This window comes from Leucopleurus acutus (genome assembly GCF_964270905.1).
Source record: "Leucopleurus acutus genome assembly, chromosome: 7".
NCBI classification, from domain to species: Eukaryota; Metazoa; Chordata; class Mammalia; order Artiodactyla; family Delphinidae; genus Leucopleurus; species Leucopleurus acutus.
The window spans coordinates 45029830-45053274 of NC_139150.1; the positions used below are offsets into that span (position 1 = coordinate 45029830).

Genomic DNA, 23445 nt, shown 5'->3' on the forward strand with positions numbered 1-23445 from the left:
TGATTTATATATAATAAAGGATAGTTACAGATTAGTTAAAATTTATTTCTGCCTCTTGCCACACAAAGTTAATTAAGGCCTTACTTCCTAGATACATACATCTTGCATTGAAAAATATTTTAATCTAATCACATCTTCTCTTGGGAAATACCTTCCTTAGAATTAATTTGGCTTAAGCTTCATTACTAAAGATGTTGAAGAAAGTTTTCAGTATTCTGGATAATTTATGAATTCTGAAATAAAGGTTTTTTATTTCTCCCTAGCACATGGTAATTAAAAGGTAATTAAAATTCTTCCTTTTGTTCTTTATTACAGAAACAAGGACCAACCAATATGCTCTTGCATCATCTTGTCCGAGATGTAAAACAGGTAACCTAATTATGAAGGTGTACAAATTTCTTCTGGTATTGTCTTAGCTTTGTGGTGAAATGTTACCAGATTTTGCTTTGTAAAATGTAGACTTCGATTTTCTAGCGAATTCCTTACCTTCTTTACCTGTGACTCTGAACAATTTCATAACCAAACCACACTCATATTTTTTCTTGTAATTTGTGTTTTAAAAGATTTGACCCACCAAGTAAGTGGCATTAGCTAATAATTATTTTCTCTTATAAAACATGAATTGGAGACATAGAAACTTCCAAGCAGAATTTCAGCTTAACATGATACAAAATATTGCCAATGATGATAATAATACCTGCTGAAAATAGAGAAACTTCCTGGTTCTGTTATCTTTATTGAAGGACTGGTATGTGATTCCCTTGTTTTTGTTCTTGTTTTGTCTGTTAGTGATAACTCTGGGGCTCTCACTTCCTTGGTGAGTCTAAGCATTGTTCTAGGGAACCAAGATGGATCCCACTGGTCTATACCTTTGCTAATATTTTGCTCATGGTATTCTCATTGAACTTTGAGTTAAGTCAGACTTAAAATCATCTCTGATCCCCCATTAATTACCAGAACTTTCCAGCTTTAACAGACTTTTTTTTTTGCCTTAATTCTGAAGTCTAATATCTTGATGGAGAGAGTGTGGGCTTTCTGATTATGTTGACTTGGTGGGAGTAAAAGGTGGAGGAAGACATTTAGTTGGCAGATTAGCAGTAAGCAAAAGTGTCCATGGCGATGTAAATTTACTTTGCATTGATTTATGTTGGGTCAAAATGATGTTCCTTAGATTATCTCCTTAAACTCTGATTCTGTCATGGTAAACTGAAGAAAAGGGAGAGAAATAGTTAGATATGTGTTTAACTAGCAGCAAAATGAGAGCATGATTTGTGTTCCTTGGAAAAAGTGAATTATGAATGTGAAAGAGAGAAATTAAATTATTTGCATTTATTTATATCTGTAACCGTATTTGTTGTTCAAAGCTTTGGGAACATTGTTCACAATCTGTTCATTTCAAAGATCTTGTTCAGCACTCTGTGCCTTTAAAAGTGTGCTATGAATGACAGTTCAGAAGTAACACTTATGAAGAGGCACTGTGGTGGCCTTTAAGGCGTCAGAGCAGTTTTCATTTGGCCCAAGGCCCATGTGCTTGGAAACCTGCTACTCAGGCCCCTAGCAGCCATGACGCTGGTCTTGGCACAGCCTCGTGTTTTGAAATCTCATTTTGCTCTGCCGCTTCATGTTCCTTATTTCTATTTGTTCTACTTCCTTTCCTATTCTTGTTTTGTGTATGATTTGGTCAACACGGTGCAAAGTGTTACAGCTATTTCAATAGAGAAGCTTAAGATATAACTTAGTGTTACTTTTGGACCCTCCAGCATATCCTCCAGTGATTATACTTTTGTTGTAGTGGTTCTGTCATTTCCAGCTAAAAACAGTCTTTTGTACTCTCTTTAAATGTATTTTATTCTAAAGTGTGTATATGCGTGAGAGAGAAAAAGAGAGGAAATGAGCTCTTAAAAGCAGACATTCCATGTCTATGAAACTAAAAACATCTTAAGGCTAAGTATTTTTTCCCATTTGAACAACCAGGTTGTATCAGTAGCTGCCATATTAAGTGATCAGTTGTTTTTGTTCTTGTTTTAGTTATTAGTGATAACTCAGGGGCTCTTCCTTCATTTGTGAGTCTTAAGCATTGTTCTAGGGCTGAAGAGTGTGAGTCTCCCTCTTTGCAGTTTATTTGGTTATGTTCTAGTGACGTGGCAAAAGGGATAGAAAAAGAGAACTGACAGTTACGTGTTACATGTTTTTGTTTCAGCATGCCGTTCTCTCAGGCTACAGAATAACGCTGATTGACATTGGACTGGTGATAGAATACCTTATTGGTAGAGCATATCGCAGCAGCTATACCAGAAAAAATTTCAGAGCCCTCTACAGCAACCTCTACAGAAAACATAAGGTAGCATAATTGAAAAATATCCTAGTAAAATTAAGGATTCCTAGGAGTTATACTTTTAGAAAAATGGCTCGGGAAGTTTAGATGGGAAGAGCTTCCAAAATGGACATGCTGTTTATCAACATTTATTGAATGTCTGCTGCATGTAAATTACTGTGCTAAGTGCTGGCATGCTGGCCTGGGATGGACATAAAGATCAGGAGTTTAGAAACTTTTAAAGGAAACAGATTTATGAATAACTAGCCACAATACAAAACAGGATATAATATGTGCCGTATTGACACAGAAGTATGTGGTGAGAAGTATTAGAGGGAGAGATGACCGGTTCTTTCCTTATCTTTCTTTATCTTTTGAAAATACAGAAGTGGAAAGCTTAATAGGATTATATCTATAACTCATAATAGTACATAGCCTGGAGATGACAAACTTGGAACAAGTCTCTAGGGGTTATATTGGAAGATGCATGCAGAATGTACCATGTGAAAATACATATTATACGTCTTTTATTTTCTATCATATTTTTGAAAGTCTAGGAATGTAAAATTAGAGTTGCTGGTTAGTTGATTAGCAGAGAAAACATTGCTTGTTTCTTAAAATTGCCAGTACAGATCAGTAAACTGAAGAGCCTAGTTCTTATTAGGGGATAATGAAAGTGTTAGAAAAGGTAGTTTGGGGCATTTTTGGCTGAGAGAAGAGCGGGAACAGTTAAGGGCACAGTGCTGTGAACACCAGGGTATGGCTTTGCAGTGACAAGGAGACCTTTGTCACTGGACAAGTGCCAGAAGGTTGTGAGGGATGACACTGGAAAGATACTTTGGGATAAGATCACATGAAGAGTCTAGAATATCAAGCTACTTTTGACCTTTATTTTTAAAGAATGATGTGAAGTGAAAACCCAGCTTGGCTTTAAGGGATGAGAAAACAAAACAGAAAGAAACCCAACTCTCAAAGAGAAAATGTTCTTTATTGGCATTTCACAGGCATAGGGATACACTTGAGGTATCAATGCCTTCAAGTAAACAAAATATGCCTTGCTCTGAGGTTACCAGTGGCAGGTATAGGACTGACTGTGACCTTGGTGCAGCCCAGTGGGGAGCATGCTAGGCAGGTTCCTCTAATGCCCTTTCTGGAAATGGGTAGGAAATTGCCCATTTCTCTAATTATTTTCTAGTGAAGGAGTACAGAGTTTATTGTGTTTCCTAGTAAATTAGATCGTAGCAGTTAACGAATACATGGTTTGGAGTCGGAGAGATCTGGGACTGAATCTTAGTTTTGTTCATTAGAAGCTGTGTAATCTTGAGTGAGAAACTTAATCTCTCTGTGTGTCAGTTTCCTTATCTTTAAAATTGGAATAATAATACCCCTTTCATAAATTTATCAAAAGGATTAAATAAAATAATACCTAGAATAGCCAGGAAAACCCATATTCCTGGTACATAGAGGGTATAGAGTAACTTAATACTAATAGTCATTATGATTATTACTAGTGATACTATTAATTCTATATCACAGTAATAATAATGATAATAATTTGAGTAGTTTCTTTAAAAAGTTGGACCCCGTTACTTCTACATCTAATTTATATCTGTAAAACACAAACTAAAAATAAATAAATAAAATAAAGTGCAAATAAAATAAATAAATAAATATTAATAAATAAGTAAAATAAAGTTCAAAGTTCCTGATACGGTTTGTGTTGGGAATTTTATGTCAGTCCCTTTAAGAATGCTCTCGTTTGTTTTTGTTTTTCATTGATGAAAGCTTCATGCTGACAAGCAATTAATTATGTTGTTATTGGGCCTAGCCACTGGAATTCCAGTAGTGATATAACACCTGGAGAAGTTCTGTAACTTTCTAACTGAAGCTTAACCTTGGAGCTGTTTGTGAATGGGAACTTTTTCTTATCAGAACTGTGAATCTTTATTGCCTATTCTGAACTTGTTTCAGGTATAGAACATCGATTGATTCTAATGGAATTTCCACATAGAAAAGGAATGCAGATATATGATAGGGAGCAAAAGAACATGTTCTCTAAGATGTTAGGAAATAAGAGTGTGCTTAGTAAGAAGGGGATCATGAGAGGCTCTTGTTGGAGGAGTAATTAACTACTAATCTTGGATGAGAGACAGAACCATTGGATATTTGATAGGACACAATATTATATGTGTTTTTATTGTTGTCTAGAAATAAAATGTTAATTGTTACCACTATAATCATCTTTTTCCCTTTTTGTTTTATTTTAAAAATAAAATAACATATTCCAGCAAGTGACCACTTTTGCTCAAAGCCTTCCTCAGCCCCCTCTTCACCGAAGATGCCGCTCAGGAAATAGAAATGAATCTGCAGAAAGCACACTGCACTACCAGTTCATTAGAACTGCCCAACCTTACAAAGTCAAGGTACCAGTTACTTATTTTAGATTTGAAAAGAAAATTGTCCTTAAAGACTGAGATCTTTTCTTCATTTAAAGTTTGAGAATGGGGAATACAAATAGAGGGATCATTTACAAGCACTATAAACAGATGGTGCAAGTCAAAAGCATAATACAGGTGTTCTCTAACAATGATGAGCAAACGCCCAGGACAAGCAACTAAATGATTTGCCGGGGCTGGCACCTCAGGCTGCCTTCCTTGTTCCTACCTCTACCATGTCCAGATGTTGACTCAGGAAGGCAGTCCATGGGATGGTACTAAAAAATAGAATTACTAGCCCAACAGTGCACCCTCCTCCTCCTTTCCCCAAGGCTAATTGGAGGTGACTGTTTCTTCCTCCTTTCTGTTCTCTGACACTGCCCTCTTGCATCTTCTTTTTTCCCTTTTGAAGCTTTCTGAAATATAATTTTGACCTAATGTTACAGTATGACAATGATAATGTATTTATGACTGTGTGTGGGCATGTGAGTGTGTGTGAGCAGTATTATGCCCCCCTCCCTTTACTACCTCAATCCCACTTTCCTCTGGGGGTGAATGCTTTTGTTAAGAGTTTCCATATAAATGGTTCCTATGTTGGCTGAAAGAGGTTTGCTTTTTATAGCTCTTAGAATGAAAAGATATTTCATAAAATTACCGTTGGTCATAAAACATGAACATAAATTCCCTTCATTTATAGAAATAGAGGAAGCTTGTTACTATTTTTGCTGTGATCTCCTTTAATTAAAAAGAATAAGCTGAGACAAAGTGAGAGAGTGGCATGGACTCATATATACTACCAAATGTAAAATAGATAGCTAGTGGGAAGCAGCCGCATAGCACAGGGAGATCAGCTCGATGCTTTGTGACCACCTAGAGGGGTGGGATAGGGACGGTGGGAGGGAGACACAAGACGGAGGAGATATGGGGATGTATGTATATGTATAGCTGGTTCACTTTGTTATAAAGCAGAAACTAACACACCATTGTAAAGCAATTATACTCCAATAAACATGTTAAAAAAAAAAAAAGAATGATTATTGAATCTTGTTATTTGCCAGGCATTAGTTTGGGCACTTGGTTGAATTTGAGATGCAGGTGTGTTGGAGAAGATATAATTATGACTGAGAAATGGTCCCACCCTCCCTCCCAAAGTAATAACCACAGTGCAGTACGATGAGCATTGAGAGAGAGATACGTACAAAGTGATACAGAAGACTGTGGGGGTTAGAGAATGGTTTTTGAGATGATCTATAAAAGGTGGTTTTACCAGGTAGAGAATAGTATTTCATTATTACTATTACCATCACTGGGGGAATATAGTCAGAATAAAGGAAAGCAAAATTAAAATCAATCTATTTGTATGAATGTTGGCAACACTAGTTGCCATTTTTCTAAGAGGAAGATAATGAATCTATTTGTAAGGTAAGGTTAGAGTTCTTTTTTTTAATAGTTATCGTTTATCTCATATGTTATTTCAGCCCATTTCCTTGAGAAATTGAAAATTGTTGTATAGTTAGTGGCTCTATTCCAAAGGTATAGTGTTTTAAGTTGTGTTAAGTGAACTTAAGGTATCTCAGCCTAGGGACCCTGGAATTATTAGAAGCAACAAGAAATGGATTAAAAAAGGCCAAAATTTTGGTTTCTGATTTATAAAGTTCTATTATTATTTCCATCTCTTTTCGGTGATTTAAAAATATTTTTAAGATACCCGATGTGTTTTGTCAGGTAGAACATCACGCATTTGAGTATTTGGACACCCATTGCTATTTTGTATTCTAACAGGAAAAGTCTGTAGCCCTTCATAAATCAAGGAAGAAGTCAAAAGAAGAACAAAATATATCAGATGATCCTGACTCTACTGGCTTTATTTATCCTTATAATGACCTGCTGGTTTGGGCTGTGCTAATGAAAAGGCAGAAGATGGCCATGTTCTTCTGGCAGCACGGAGAGGAGGCCACAGTCAAGGCAGTAATTGCTTGTATACTGTACCGAGCAATGGCCCGGGAAGCCAAGGAGAGCAACATGGTTGATGATGCCTCAGAAGAGCTGAAAAATTACTCAAAGTAGGAGTTCTCCCTTTACCTGATATTAACATCGACAGTTCTTAGAATGGTTAGACACGTTTATCTCCCTCAGCTTAGAACTTGTAAGATGAGTGGACTTGTAAGATGTGAACTTGTATGAAGTGAACTTGTAAGATGAGTGTGGTTCATGGACTCTCCCATAAATAAGGGTCTTGAGGTATTTTAAGGACTAACAGGAAGAGAGGTGGCCTTCAAGTCAGGAGACTTGGGTTCTAGACCTATTCCAGCTCTTTACTAATTGTCAAATCACTTGACCAGATTTCGGGACTTTAGTTTCTTAACTATAAAATGTTCAATGAATGATTTTGGAAGTCCTCCTAACTCTCAAACTCTTTGATACTAAGTTATATTAAAATTTGTTCTTTAAGTGCCGCTCAGGCAGGAAAACAAATAAATATATTATGTATTAAATTACCAGAGAGTGATGGTAGAAGATAGAAAAGTTAGAAATGTTTTGATTTTTTGATTTACTAAAACATTGTAGTAGTAGGGAAAGAAAGAAAGCTAGAGTTAATAGAAACTAATTTATCATTTTGATTTAAAAAATTCCAGAGAATGACAGTGTCTACTTTTTAGAGAAAACGACCTCCAAGAAGATCACCTGGGGGTGTCTCCAGGTCTAATTTCTTACTTAAGTCATCTGTGTATTTTGTAAAATCTTTAAATTTATTTATTTATATATTTATTGGCTGTGTTGGGTGTTTGTTGCTGCGCGCGGGCTTTCTCTAGTTGCCAGTGAGCGGGGGCTACTCTTCGTTGTGGTGTGTGGGCTCTAGGTGCACAGGCTTCAGTAGTTGTCATGCAGGCTCAGTAGTTGTGGTGCACGGGCTTAGTTGCTCTGCGGCACGTGGGATCTTCCTGATCCAGGGTTCAAACCTGTTTGAGCCTGCATTGGCAGGCAGATTCTTAACCAATGTGCCACCAGGGAAGTCCCTAAAATCTTAAAAAAAAAAAAAAAAGGAGTGGCGAGGGGAGTTTCTACAGTTTTTCCTTAAATGCTAGTTCAGTTTTTGAACAATCTTTTCTGTCAAAAAATTCTTTATTAGGTACTATCAGGGAGCCCCACATCAAGCCATACACAGCTTGCTTTGTGGTGTGGATTCGCTTCTCCCCATGGATAGCTCAGGCACTCCTGGTGGAAACCCTCTAGTTCTGTTCTTTTAAGAAAGGCAGAACAATCCATTTCCTGAGCGGCAATCCCTTTTAAACAGCTTCTGCATTTTACTGTTCCCTCTTTTGTCTTGGTCTTTTCTGAGTCTCATATCTAATCTTTTTTAATGTTTCTGGGGCTCTCACCTGCATTTATTTTTGCCACTCACCACTGTGTCATTGCAGACAGTTTGGCCGGCTTGCCCTAGATGTGTTGGAGAAGGCATTCAAACAGAATGAAAGAATGGCCATGAAACTGTTGACCTATGAACTCAAGAACTGGAGCAATTCTACCTGTTTAAAACTGGCTGTTTCTGGAGGGTTGAGGCCCTTTGTTTCACATACTTGTACCCAAATGCTACTGACAGATATGTGGATGGGGCGTCTGAAAATGAGGAAAAACTCTTGGTTAAAGGTATATTTACTTGCTTTATAGAGTTTAACGTTAGTTTAGTCTATACTGTTGAGGTCTATACTCTTGAGTTCATTTTTCCCTGCTCCAGAAGATTACCTTCAGGAAAACCAGTTAATGTCTTTGATTCTCACAGATGAGCTGAGATCTTCACAGTGGAACCTCTGACAATTACTTTATCTCCCACTACCACAGTTTCTTTTAAAAAATGGGCACAATTGTGCCAGCTCCGTCCATCACAAAGGCATACTCATGAGAGGCTGGTTAGAAGAAGTTAAAAGAATGTACAAACATAAACAAGACTTCATTATTAGTAAACACCATTGCCTCTGATAATTATAACAGAAGTAAATGAGACTTCTTAGTGAAAATTTTCTCAGCTTAAAAATACTAACTCATGATAAACTAAATAAAATTAGCAATTTCTGTTGTTGTGTTCATCTAATGTGATGTTTCAGGAAATAAATGGCTATTTTATAAAGCTGCCCTCAAACACATTTGTTCACACCACTATCTCCAAATTTTTCTATTCCATTATGGTTTCGCCTCATCTTTCATCTTGAATGATCAAGAGTAATTTAGTTAATTATTAAAGGCATTTAATTTTTGACATCAAACCTGAGCCTAAAAAGCTCTAGGTTATGGTCATGCTTAAGAAGTACATAGCTTATGAAACAGAAAAAATGGGAATGACACATGATCATTAAGAGCTACACAAGGTTATAATTTATATTTTAATTTTATTCTCCTTAGAGCTCTTAAAGGTATGATGTGTCCCAAATAGAATGACTGTTTTTAAAAACATTTTTTTGGTCGGCAAACTATAGAAAACACAAACAAATAAAAGATATGACATAAAATATATAAAAGAGCTTGTACATTTTAATTCCACTAATGATATTGTGGAAACGAGGAATGTCAACCAGAAATTATTTCACATAGATTCCTCTTTAACAAAATATTGGAGAAACAACAATTGTTTCTAGAAGAAGTTCTCCTTTGATCTGTTTCGATTTCAGCCTTGGAAATGATGAAGCAGAGATGTAAATGGGTCTACCTCTAGCTGCACAAGTGCTGGCAATAACTCTTTTTAAATGTTCAGAGAGTGAGATGGGGGTATAGATAGCTGGGATTTTGAGAAATAATTTTCTCCATGGCTCTGTCCTGTACATACTTTAGTTGAATAGAAATCCTTGTTACTGAGAACTTAATAACTTTGTGCTCCTCGTATACTTTATTTTTATATCATCCGTGCCTGGATCCTAATTCCTCAGTGCTTGGCTTGTGAGTTTTGGGAACACTTTTGCACATGTAAAATGTCCTGGTCAGACTAATTCCATGTGGATGAAGACTGGAGGAAGACCTTGTAGAGTTTTATGTGGAAGGGAAAACTCATTTAAGTGCTTCTGTAGAATAGACTCTGACCTATTCGTTGGAAATGGAATATTGATTTTATTGAATACTGTTTCACAAGCCAATTGTTCTGCAACGGTCAAGGGCAAAAGAATGTGGAGCCTTTTCAGGAAGTGGGTTAGGAATTAATTAGTGTCATATTGTCATTGTGCCTGCTAACTGTGGTGTTTCCAGACCTGGAAGATTGCATGTATTTTGGGTTCTACATCCGAAAAGAAAACAAGCACACCAACAAACCAATCCTATCAGACTGGGAAAAGTCCAGAGAACCTTCACAGGAAATCAAGCTTTAAAACAAAACAACAAATAGACATTTCTCCAAAGAAGATATACAGATTGCCAACACACACATGAAAGAATGCTCAACATCATTAATCATTAGAGAAATGCAAATCAAAACTGCAATGAGATATCATCTCACACTGGTCAGAATGGCCATCATCAAAAAATCTAGAAACAATAAATGCTGGAGAGGGTGTGGAGAAAAGGTAACACTCTTGCACTGCTGGTGGGAATGTAAATTGATACAGCCACTATGGAGAACAGTATGGAGGTTCCTTAAAAAACTACAAATAGAACTACCATACGACCCAGCAATCCCACTACTGGGCATATACCCTGAGAAAACCATAATTCAAAAAGAGTCATGTACCAAAATGTTCATTGCAGCTCTATTTACAATAGCCAGGACATGGAAGCAACCGAAGTGTCCATCATTGGATGATTGGATAAAGAAGATGTGGCACATATATACAATGGAATATTACTCAGCCATAAAAAGAAACTAAATTGAGTTATTTGTAGTGAGGTGGATGGACCTAGAGTCTGTCATACAGAGTGAAGTTAAGTCAGAAAGAGAAAAACAAATACTGTGTGCTAACACATATATATGGAATCTAAGAAAAAAAAAAAAACAGTCATGAAGAACCTAGGGGCAAGACAGGAATAAAGATGCAGACCTACTAGAGAATGGACTTGAGGATATGGGGAGGGGGAAGGGTAAGCTGTGACAAAGTGAGAGAGTGGCATGGACATGTATACACTACCAAATGTAGAATAGATAGCTAGTGGGAAGCAGCTGCATAGCACAGGGAGATCAGCTCGGTGCTTTGTGACCACCTAGAGGGGTGGGATAGGGAGGTTGGGAGGGAGGAAGACGCAAGAGGGAAGAGATATGGGAACATATGTATATGTATAACTGATTCACTTTGTTATAAAGCAGAAACTAACACACCATTGTAAAGCAATTATACTCCAATAAAGATGTTATAAAAAAACCAAAGAAAAAAACAACAAAAGGTCATTTCAGCATAAAAAAAAATGAAGTCGACAAGGACATGACTTTAGTTTCTTTAATCATGAGTGGTATATAGTCTGGGTTAATCTTACCTTTATTCACTGAATCCCAGAATACTAGGCCTAATTTTAGCTCGAAAGAGATAATGTTCACCAAGATGATTGTCACAATATTTAGTAAATCTTCTAAACTCTTTACCCTGAAAGGCCAATACAGGTTGAAGATAAAAATTCTTTTGAATAGACTATAAATAAATTCATGAATGTTAGCAATAGAAAGAAAAAATCATGGATATCTAGATTTCTATCTTTGTTGGGTTTTACTGGCAGAGAAAATATATGTGTGATGGGAGATGCATCTAACAGAAGGTGACTTGGTATGTTTTTATATTGTTGATTTTATAATATGAATAAATTTTCATGTGTTTTATATGATAGTAACTACTTAGTGGCTTTAAAGAATTATTCAAGCAATATGCTCATTGAAAAAGAATACTTCTCACTGCCGTGCCTCTGGGTATTATAACATATAACAGTGTGGTAGATGTATTTTAAACTTTCAAATGCATATATGTATATGCATCATATTTTTTAATTTTTTAAAATGGGATTACACAGTGCATATTATTTTATAACTTGCTCTTTTTAGACTTAACAATATAACTTTCATTATATTCAGAATTGCTTTTGTCTTTTCAATGATTGCACAGTACAGTTGTCTCTCAATATCCACAGGGATTGGGTCCAGGACCCCTCAGGATACCAAAATCCGTGGATGCTCAAATCCCTTATATAAAACGGTGTAGTGTTTACATATAACTTTTGCGTCTAGATTACTTATACTATCTAATACAATATAAATGCTATGTAAATAGGTGCCAATGTATGGGAAATTCAAGTTTGCTTTTTGGAACTGTCTGGAATTTTTTTTTTTTTTGATCCACACTTGGTTGTGTCTGTGGATGCGAAACCCACGGATATGAAGGGCTGACTGTATTCCACTGTTAGGTTGTCCCACATCAGCTCTCCCTCTATAGATGGACATTCAGGTTGACACTAATTTTTTGCTATTACAAATAGCCATGCAAAGAACATCCCTATCTACACATGCTTGGATTCATGAGTATTTCTGAGGGAGACACTTCTAGAATTGGAATTCTCGAGTCGGAAAGTATGTATACAATCAGGATATCCACTGAATTGGGGATGGAGCTGACATTTTATATACACCCAAATCTTAACTTTATTTGGATCATACTTGTGCCCTGTATAACCCCCACTACTTACTTTGTTTTCTTTTCTTTTAAAGATCATCATCAGTATTCTTTTCCCACCCACCATTTTGACATTGGAATTTAAAAGCAAAGCAGAGATGTCACATGTTCCCCAGTCCCAGGACTCCCAGTTTACGTGGTATAATGGTGACCAGAATGCCAGCGCTCCCAAAGAAAATGCTTGTCTGGTTAGTGCAATATCATAATGAACTAGGTTTTCATAGCATTGACGGCACACAAACATACACAGACACAAAGCTTATTTATTTAACAAATTATTTAACAGTCTTAATCATATTATAGTAAGGTCAGGTAGAGCGTGTATGATAGTTCTAATTAACCCCCATATATTATTAAGCAAAATATCCTATTTCTGCCAAAATCAAAGACTTTATTATGTCTTGAAAGCTGCTTAACTTCTCATTTTCCTTTGTGACTAGTGGAATAAATAGACTTACTGTTTCTCTAAAGCTACAATAAGGGATGCCTCATATCCTTAAAAATCTTTATTTAAAAAGATGCTGGTTCAAAATGTGCATTGATCTTCACTCTTTCACGCCATAGTTTTTTCATTTGTTATATCCAATGAGTTTGAATAGTTTTACTTGAGTTCCCAGATGTATACTCTTTCATGGGCAACTTGAGCTGCTTCTATTGCAGCTTCACTGGAGAGTCTCCAATATGCTGTCTGGGCATATATTTTTTGAATTTTATGATTCAACTTGGATCACTGCTGATACAGTTGTCATTTACTGTGAGATGTAGTAAACATCTTTTCTGGTACTTAATTCTTCAGTGATGCATCTTTAGCTAGCGTCTTGTCTGATGTGCTTTTGTACTTATGAGGTATTTGTCATAATATTAAAAACATATTTGATAAATGTTAAATGAAAAATAATTATAATTAGTTTGTATGGCTGCCATCTGCTGTGATTGGTTGAGCCTTTATTCTGATTGGTTAATGCCAGAACAGTTAACCAGATCAGTAGTTAAATATTTTTTACTATCATGCCTGTTTGGGTATATATGTGTTCCTCTCCTCTTCCTTCCCTCCCTTCCCTTCCCTTTCCTTCCCTTTCCTTCTTACTTTTCTAAGCCTGATAGTTCCATTTGGGGTTCTCAGAGTCCAAGATGGCAAGTACATTCTAAACTCAATAGAGTGTGTGAGTTCTCCTTTGCAAAGCTGGGTTAGTCAAGTTGTCATAATTGTGATTGTACTGGTTAGATTATGTGGTTACTAAGTTTAGACCATTTCAATTTTTTTTTTTTTAAGGAAAGAAGAAATGTAGTGCTTACCTAACCCCATTAGAAATAGAAGGCAATCTTTATATGTGAGACATTCACATACATATGTTTGCCTTTATACTACTTCAGTGTTCATATTAAGTTTAATTAGCTTGTTGAAGTAAACAGTGAAGGAAACTGTTTATCATCTATCTACAAACAAATATGTAAATATGTTGGCAACTTGGTTGCAAGTAGTGCTTTGGAAGTGGATGTAACTTCACTTTTGGCTCTTAGCGGTTTCATAGAAAGATAAGCTTTCACTGAAACTGAAGGCATTGCAGATAGTTGGAGCATTCCACTAAGCAGTTCTTCTTAAAGTGGAGACTCTTAGGGAAAGAACTCCTTCCTTGAATGCCAATTAAATGTGCTCTTAACATTCAAAAAAGATAGTAAGCCCTCACAATTCCCTGAAAAATTAAATTTTGTCTGTAATATAGTGGTTCTCTTACAGCAGTTGCTCACCTGGTGGTTTGGACATGGCCATATCAATTAATAATTCAACGAATATCTAATAGCTACCTTGCACGAGCCAGACAAGCTCTGGGGGGCGTTTCATTAACTAAGGCAGATGCGGCCCCTGCTACTATGGAGCCTATAATCAGACAGACTATCCATGATACCTCACCATTATTCAAGTTAAAGCATTTATTGAAAAAGTGTTTCAAATCTCGTCTGTTACGAATGGATTATAATCATAGTAACAATGTTCTTTTATCTTTGAATTTAACTAAAGCAACAGTTTTGGATTATCTGCTTTGTGTTTAAAATTTTGTTAATCAGAGATTAAGGGGTAGAGGTAGCATTTGGTGGGACATACAAGTTTTCATAATGCTAATTAAGTATAATGTACTTGATTAGTTGAGGAACACAATTGGCATTATGTATTTTGGGGGAAAGCCAAAGACAGGAGGGACATAGATGCTCTTTTAGAGTGTCTTTGTGCTTTGTCGTCATGGTAATAGTGTGATAATAAATATGATGAAAGCACTGGTAATAGGAGAATGAAAGCCATTATTCTTTTTTAAAAATTATTTTTTATTTATTTAAAATTTTTATTCTATGATTATTTTATGTTCAGAAAGGTGGAATAGCAGAAGAAAAAAATGGAGGACAAAGACTTTGGAGTTTTCTTGTATGTATGCAGAGCTGATTATAATATGAGTAGGATTTTATTACAGTTTTTCTTGATGAAGGGCTTCAATAAATGCATCAAGTTTTCCTTGAGTTTCTCTAACTTTCTTGAGGTCCTCAGCCATTTGAACTTGTTTAGCAGTAAGCGATTTAACTTTCTTCTTGCTATCTTCAGCAAAATCTTCTAATACCTCTTTGACATTTTTCTCTAATTGCCTGACTTCAGGGTTTCTAAGTTGCTGCACTAAAGTATTTGTGGTGACATCAAGCATGCATTGTATTTGACAAAATAGGACAAAATCATTGCATTCCTACTCAGAATCTACAAAATGCCATTGTTAGGAATGAAAGCCTCTTCAACAAAGGTTACAGTGATTTAGAGCTGTTTTTAAGAAATGTCTTCTCTAAACGTGGTGCCAAGTATCGTTAATCAAGCTCAGATCTACTTCTGCTCCTTGGGATTCAAGGTTCTTTTGGACTGTAGTTATCTCATCACTTGCAAGATAAGCTGGGTGTTCCTCATTACATTTCAGCGTCTTCTCCAGTTCATGCTTGGTTTCATTGTGAACACACTGTTCTTGGGTCTGATTCTTCCAATGTAACCACCTCTTTTCCCAATCTGGACCTTCCGTATTTCAGTTGCATTTTCAGTGTCTTTAAGATGAGCCCGAAGAACCTCTTCCATAAAATAAATAGCTGCACCTCACTGCTGTTTATCAGACATGGACTGGTCTTCTAAAGCATTGTGTTGAATAACCCTCAAGCTGTCCTCCACAAAATCATTCCACTTCTGGTGTTTAAGTTTCTTCCTTAACAGCCTCTTTAAATTTATCAAATATGTTATCATGCTCTTTTCCTTTTGGTTCTGTCATGAAGTGGGAAAATTCTTCCTGTAGGGTCTCCCAAGCAACCTCGATCGCTTTATTAAGAAGCTGTTTATCAATTCACTGTTTAAGCTTGATATCCACTGTAGTATTAAAAGTCCCTGAATTCATGATCTGTGTAGCTGGAAGATGGATGTTTTCAATCACATGAGTTGATACTCTTTCCCACAAAGATTGCTGAACAATTTCCTCCCAATGTTTTGGTGTAATGTGGCTCAGACTGATAACTTCATTGAGGATTTCATTTTTAGTTTTTTCAAACAGTTTTTTCCGGTCAAGTTCTCGCAGGCGAGGATAGTTATTCTTCTACTCAGTTTCAAGGTTAAAACGTGTTGCTTTGAAACTATCAGCCTTTTGTTCAATTGACTCCCATACCATTTTCCAAAAGTCCAACACAACAAAGCTTCAATTTCTTGTAGTCATCTGGTGTGCCTTTAGCATGCTTGTCTTTAGGAGTTTTGAATTCCAAAAAAAATTCTTTTTTTTTTTTAAACTTCCTTTCTTTCTTTCTTTCTTTCTTTATGGCTGCATTGGGTCCTCATTGCTGCGCGCAGGCTTTCTCTAGTTGCAGTGAGCAAGGGCTACTCTTCGTTGCAGTGTGTGGGCTTCTCATTGCGGTGGCTCCTCTTGTTGTGGAGCACGGGCTCTAGGCGCACAGGCTTCAGAAGTTCGGGCGCACCAACTCAGTAGTTGTGGCTCGTGGGCTGCAGAGCACAGGCTCAGTAGCTGTGCCGCACGGGCTTAGTTGCTCCGCAGCATGTGGGATCTTCCCTGACCAGGGCTGGAACCTGTGTCCCCTGCATTTGCAGGCGGATTCTTAACCACTGTGCCACCAGGGAAGCCCACATTTCCTGTTAAAAGATTAAAACCACATAGAAATCTATGAAGTAGGGTGATATCTCTTTTTCTTCTCTTTCATAATCCCTAAGTTCCCTCTTCTCGAAAGCAACCAAGGTGCAAGTGCTTTTTTTTTTTCCTTTCTTTTTTCTCTCTTTCTAACAGCTCTTCTATGTAGACACCTCTGTAGTCACATTTATGCAACCACTTCCTTGTCACACAGATACTCATTTCTCACCACCTACAACTGTTAACCCCTTTAGGCTGGCCCATAACTTTTGAGAAACTGATGGAAGATGCTTTCCCTAGAAAAATGCATGCACAACACAAATACTTGCATATAATTGCAGGAGGTTCAAGGAACTCCAGAAGCTCAGAGAGTCCATGAGTTTCAGGTAGAACCTCTGTTATAAATGAGTGGAGAAGCTGTCAAAGACAGAATCCTCAAACTAACACTGTGCCTGACTTCCCTATAATTTGGGAAAGATGTTTCAGCATTATGTGTCCATTTTGTCCTCCTGAATTATGGAAATAATTCTATTCTCTGTTATTGATTTCACAAGGATTCTATTAATATCCTTAGGTTCCAAAATTACTGATAAAGGAGATTAAAAAGAACAGGAAGAGGGACCATTTTTAAATGCTTGGAACTACTCAGTTTGACTAGGGTTTCCTATGGGAGACTCAGCGTGCTTTTCAGAAATACGCTGTTCTCCTTACCCTGTCAAAGATTGATACAATACATGTAGCTTTCCTTCCGTTCAAGACTAAGATTGTAATTTGTCAGGTGGGTGCCCAGTTAATTTCTAATACTTTTACTATATTTATGTATTTATGAAATATATAATATTTTAGATACTTGTAAATGTCAGTATTTTAGTTACGCCTCTGACAATAAATGATCGTTTGCTCATTTTACAGAAAGACTATGATTTGGAAAGTGGCCCTGATGAGAAACCAGATGAAAATCAGCACTTTGATTTGAAGAGTGGGCCCCAAAGCCTCCCATGGACCAGGAAAGTCTATGAGTTCTACAGTGCTCCAATTGTCAAGTTTTGGTTTTATACGGTTGGTCTCATTTCAAAAATTACATATAGTATTCAGGATGGTTAATTGCTAATGATAATGTTGATAATGATATTGCCTGATTTACCAACTTGTAATAAAAATGTAAAAAGTGCACTTAAAAAAAAAGGGAGGGGGCTTCCCTGGTGGCGCAGTGGTTGAGAGTCCGCCTGCCGATGCAGGGGACACGGGTTCGTGCCCTGGTCCGGGAGGATCCCACATGCCGCGGAGCTGCTGGGCCCGTGAGCCATGGCCACTGAGCCTGCGTGTCCGGAGCCTGTGCTCTGCAACGGGAGAGGCCACAACAGTGAGAGGCCCGCGTACCGCAAAAAAAAAAAAAAAAAAAGGGAGGAATGACAAAGGAGGTAGGGAAGATTGGAGGGAGGTGAGAAAAAGTGAGAGCAGATCTACTTTGGGAGTGAAGGCTCAAGCATTCTTCATTTTCTGAGTGCTTCCAGTTGACACAGCTGGGACTCAGAATCTGAAACTGTGTGGAAAAATAGAATGAGCAATATGGTTGTAGAATTAAGTGATGGGAGTGGATTATTTTCCCATCTTGAGCAAAAAATCAGCAGTTGAATTGATTTTTTCTTTGTAGGAATAATGTGTAATATAGACCAAAAATTTCAAGTGTTTGTTTTTGTCTTAGTTGCAAATGCTTCTAAATATGTAGAGGACAAGAAAAATTTTAGAAGTTGAATTGTGTAAACAAATACTAAATCTATCATGGATGGGAGAGATACAGAGAAAACAACTGTACACTAAATGTATTGAGTGCTTTTCACATTTATTTAACAGTATTTATTTTTCTAATGCTAACCTATAGTTAGTTAAATTGCTCAAGATTGTATATTTCTAAAACATTTTGAAGTGATTATAAAAGGATATTTGTCTAAATGTGTTATATTTCAAAATATTTACTTGCCCAACCACACACTTATTTCATATACTTATTCAATAAGTACATAGCTCTGAATAACTTTTATCTGTTTTCAAAAATAAAATCTTCATTCAGATGATGAGATTTCACCATTTTTGTGAATATGGAAATACTGTATTTTCTGTATTTTGTGAATACAGAAAATCCTAGAGACTCTGATAGTAGCTTCGAGAGAGTTTAACCATAGTCACATCATTGGGTAAAGAGTATTCAACTATTTCTTTCCTTAGACATTTCTAGCTTATGAACTCTTAGAGGCAGTAGTAAAGCTAAGCAAGTAGAAAAACAACAACTACAAAAATAGCTAAGGATGGTATTAGCAGTGAGCACGGGCATTTTTAGTCATGGCTGTTACATTGCTAGGTTAGGGTACGTGTGCTTTATTGAAGCAGTGTCTTGTTATAAATGCTATGGTGAAAAAGAAATGTAAACATTTTTGGATATCTTTTTAAGAATTGGAAGGAAAAAAAAGAGTCAGAAGCAATACCACCAATATCTACAGTGATTTAGTGCCTGGCCACCATGAAAACAATGTAAAACATGACTGCTTAATCGTATAAATTTATTTAAATTATGTTCCTAAGAGGTCATCAAATATATTAACCCTTGAAACATAGACCTAGAGAAGTATAGAATAAATAGAATTTACTTTAACTTTTTTATATGCTTCTCTACTAAGCTTCTTAACTCATAGGCAATGCTAATACCCATTATGCCTGCCTGAAATATCACCTATTGTATATAATATCAAATGGTATAGTCAGAAGTGATTTCAGCCATTCTCTATGTAGAACTAAGCTTAGAAGAAGACTTATTAAACTTAGGTAGAGCTCAAAAAGATACGAGAAATAGGGATCCAGGTTAAAATAATATGATTCTTGTGAGAAGGAACACACACATAGGCACTTTTCTCTCTGTTGATCTGGGATTTTTTTTTTTTTCTTTTTTTTTTGCGGTACGTGGGCCTCTCACTGTTGTGGCCTCTCCTGTTGAGGAGCACAGGCTCTGGACGCACAGGCTCAGCGGCCAGGGCTCACAGGCCTAGCTGCTCCGTGGCATGTGGGATCTTCCCGGACAGGGGCACGAACCCGTGTCCTCTGCATCGGCAGGCGGACTCTCAACCACTGCGCCACCAGGGAAGCCCTGATCTGGGATTTTTAATACGTGTTTATTAGCTAGCACTGTGCATTGTCTCTGAAGCTATTGAAAAGACTGCACCGTCTCATGAATTGTTGGTGATTGTGGAAACTGATAAAGCCTTTCTGGCAGGCAACTTAGTAATATGTGTCACAGTTTTAAATGTGTGTGTAGTTAGTCTACTTCTGGGAATTGTAAGAAGATAAGAATGTTAGATAAGATCACAAAGCTATTAATCACTGTGTATCTGTGTGTACGTGTTTACTGTGTCTTAATTCTTTGAATAGACTGGAAATCTAGGTTTAATATACACAGTAATTAAACATACATTTCTTGAATGTCTATCATGTGTCAGGCTGAGTGCTTAAGTGCTGTAGATAAAAACGTCAACAGTCTTTAACTACAGAGACTCACAATTGGACAATACGTTTCCAATAACCAGAAATTTTTTTTTAGGAAAAAAACAATCAAATTTTATTCTTTTTCTAGCACCCAGAGATAGCAATTCTTAACATCTGCTTTCAACTTTTTTCTATCCAAATATTTTCAGATTTTTTCACAAGTGAGATCATAGTGTACACAGCAGTTTTAAACCATTTTAACTTAACAGTTTATCACAAATGCTTAAAATTCACTAGAAGGATTATGCTTAATGTTTATAAATGTGTTTCTATCTTTTACATATCTGCATCTCATGGATGTGCAGTTTATGTAAAAATTCCCTTTTGTATCTTGTCTTCTTTCTCCTTCTATTATACTAATGTATACTTTCCTGGCTCTTTAACCTCCAGCTTATTTTATTTCTGTTCTGCCACTTCCAAATGGAAAACTGTTTCCTCCTTTATCTGCTTATCTGGAAATGGTGTTCATCCTACAAGACTCAACTGATATACCTCTTTCTCCAAGTCTCAAATCCAGCTTCATCCTCTGCATTCCTGTCATGCCTTTAGCAGACTTGCATTATGGAAGTTATCATACTCTGTACGCAGTGGCATCGGCCTGCGTCAGAGATCACACTCCACCAGCCTGGCAAATGGCATTAGTGAAGCATTTTCCTGCAGGTCTAGGTTGAATACTCTGGGCAGAGCAGCCTCTAGGTGGCATAGACTGTTTTGAGAGCTCCTCACTTATGGAAAGCTCAGGACCGTGAAACAGCTGCCTGACTAAATTCTGTAATCTGCGTAGGCCCAGTGAGTCATGCGTTAGAAGACGTGAACCCAGACCATAAGTGGTAACCAGAATATTTTAATCAGCATAAAATAAAACTCCCAGCAATAGTAAATATCACAATTTATTATATTTGAAAATAGGCACCTACTAACACTGCTCCTTTGGCATTCTTGGGACACACGTTTTCTTTTTAAATGGAGGGGAAGGTGTGTGATTCTCTCTTGGCTTGCTGTTGGCCTGACTGTGTCCATGCCGGAATGTGCAGGGTTCTGAAAGTTGTGGTCAGGAGTCAACAAGATGTGACCATGCCCATTTCCATGCATTTGAGAGCAGTGATCTTTCCTTCCACAAATTCCTAAAATAGAAAACTGTGGATTCCTATGCCTTCTTTGATAATTATGTCATCAATAATCAGAGGGTGGTCCCAGTTATATTTTCATGCTATCATGGTGAAGTTCATGTGTGTGTTTCTGTTCATTTGGGTCCATGTCTGCTTGGCGTCCTCCATTATGACTGTCACTCATGGCCAGGGAATCCATGTCCCCCTCACAGATGGTGTATTTGGCATTCCTCATGCTGTTCACTTACACCGTGCTGGTGGAGATGCAACCCCAGCCCACCGTGCAAGAGTGGCTCGTTATCATTTACATCTTCACCAATGCCATTGAGAAAGTCAGGGAGGTGAGTTATCCCTTCTACCTTTGTCTTCTACATACCTCTGCTAGACGTGTTCTGTGCTTGGGTGATGAAAATGGAGAGGTCAAGCATGAGGGTGAGTCAGGCAATGATCCTGATTTGTATGCTACAGGAAAGGTAACTAGGGGGAAAATTTCTGATCTCAACCTTTTATTGTTGCCAAATACTTTCTGTTGGTTGCTGCTCTTTGAAAGCAGTTATTTTAGGGGACATCTTAGTGCGTTTATCAGTTCTAGAGTGATGGTATCTAGTTGTTTATAGACCCTCCAACTATTTGATTCCCCAAAAGTGTTTTTTTTTATAAAGCTGATGTTTTTTTATAGCCTAACATTACTTGCATATTATTGCGTTCATGTCACAGAGTGGCACATAAATGGCTAAAGTTGTGCAATGTGTAAAGAACTCATTTATAGTTTTTGAAAGTTCTTACTAAACATTTTTGAACATTTAAGATAAAAATCCCTCTGGGGCAAGTAGTCCAAGAAACAAAACTTTTCATTTTTAGTTTGCAATGAGTCACTTAAAACAAAAGAAAAGGAATGAATATTCCTATCCAGTTATAACTGCAATCACATACCGTATGACTTAGGCTGTTTTAGATATCATTGTATATGTATCTCTCTCTACCTCTGTGCATTTACATACAATGATTTTTTCCTAGAGCTAATATGACCAACCTTGTATATTATGTAGAAAACAATTCAGCAGAAAAACATTATCCAAATTCTACCATTTTTATTATGCTTCAGGGAAAATAGCTTTTTACTGTTTTACATTTAAGTTTGCCTGATATTCTGTTGCAGGGGTAATTTCTTATAATAGTGAATTCTAATATCACGTTCTGAGTAATTTGCTAACTACTCACTAAATTGCAGTAGTGGGGCCAGATTACAGGATTCTTTGGTTTTTTTGCACTAGGCTATACGTCATGAAATGGAATTGCAGCTATATTCCATTGCAATATTGAGTTTTAAATGTCTTGGTGTTTTCCTGTGTTGGTTTGGGATTAATGAAAGCTAGAAAAACTTTTCTTTTTTAAAAAAATTCTGGTTCGTTTTTAAATAGCTGGCCAGTACTAACAGTGAGATTAAACTACATTTATAGAATTGTTTAAATAATTCATTCCCCAAGGATAACTTACGTCTCGAAAATCCCCTTATGATCTAAGGTTTGGCATGATTCCAAATACTCCTTAAAAGAACAGTTGACGTATTAAAGATCATATTGATCTTGGGTTATAACCCATTCTTTAAGTTTCCCTCTTTCTTTCATCTTTTAGGTCTATATTTCAGAACCTGGGAAGTTTACTCAAAAGGTGAAGGTATGGATTAGCGAGTACTGGAATCTGATGGAAACTGTGGCTACTGGCCTGTTTTTGGTGGGTTTTGGCCTTCGGTGGGGTGATCCTCCTTTTTACACGGCGGGAAGACTCATATACTGCATCGACATCATATTCTGGTTCTCACGGCTGCTGGACTTCTTTGCTGTGAATCAACATGCTGGTCCCTATGTGACCATGATTGCAAAAATGGTGAGTCTGCTGTATAATCTGGTGTTCTTTTAATAGTTCTACTTAATTTCATGGTTCACATACATTGGTTTAACTTTTGAAATTATTTAAAGAAGCACACACGTCATCCCCACTTTCCTTATAAGCATAAATTCATATTTAACAAATGTCCTTGGATAGCATATTGGGTAATTGATTACAACACTCAGCTTACCCTTTTCGTTAGGGCCAGATGATGGGGGGTTGAATCATATTTGTCTCTGAGCACAGTAATTCCTGAGGGCCAGATTTCTGTGAGCCTACCACCAATAATATTTTCTGCTGAAATATTGATTTGTCTTTTTATCTCTCCACCCCCAGCCAACTCTTAAATAGTGATTACTGTGGGCCACAGATTGTTCTAAGTACTTT

General features: G+C 36.9%; 1 protein-coding gene across 2 annotated transcripts in view; it reads left to right on the forward strand.

Annotated features, from left to right (window-relative positions):
* The window catches only part of TRPM6 (transient receptor potential cation channel subfamily M member 6), a gene marked incomplete at its 5' end in the record, with an annotated part of 195376 nt that overhangs the window by 118596 nt on the left and 53335 nt on the right, over positions 1-23445 (forward strand). For both annotated transcript variants that reach the window (XM_082843245.1, XM_082843244.1), the window contains 9 exons: positions 316-369; positions 2201-2341; positions 4603-4737; positions 6532-6812; positions 8169-8397; positions 12413-12565; positions 17438-17584; positions 21381-21509; positions 22804-23055. In XM_082843245.1, the coding sequence (XP_082699371.1) occupies positions 316-369; positions 2201-2341; positions 4603-4737; positions 6532-6812; positions 8169-8397; positions 12413-12565; positions 17438-17584; positions 21381-21509; positions 22804-23055 (1521 nt within the window). The remainder of the gene's footprint in view (positions 1-315; positions 370-2200; positions 2342-4602; positions 4738-6531; positions 6813-8168; positions 8398-12412; positions 12566-17437; positions 17585-21380; positions 21510-22803; positions 23056-23445) is intronic.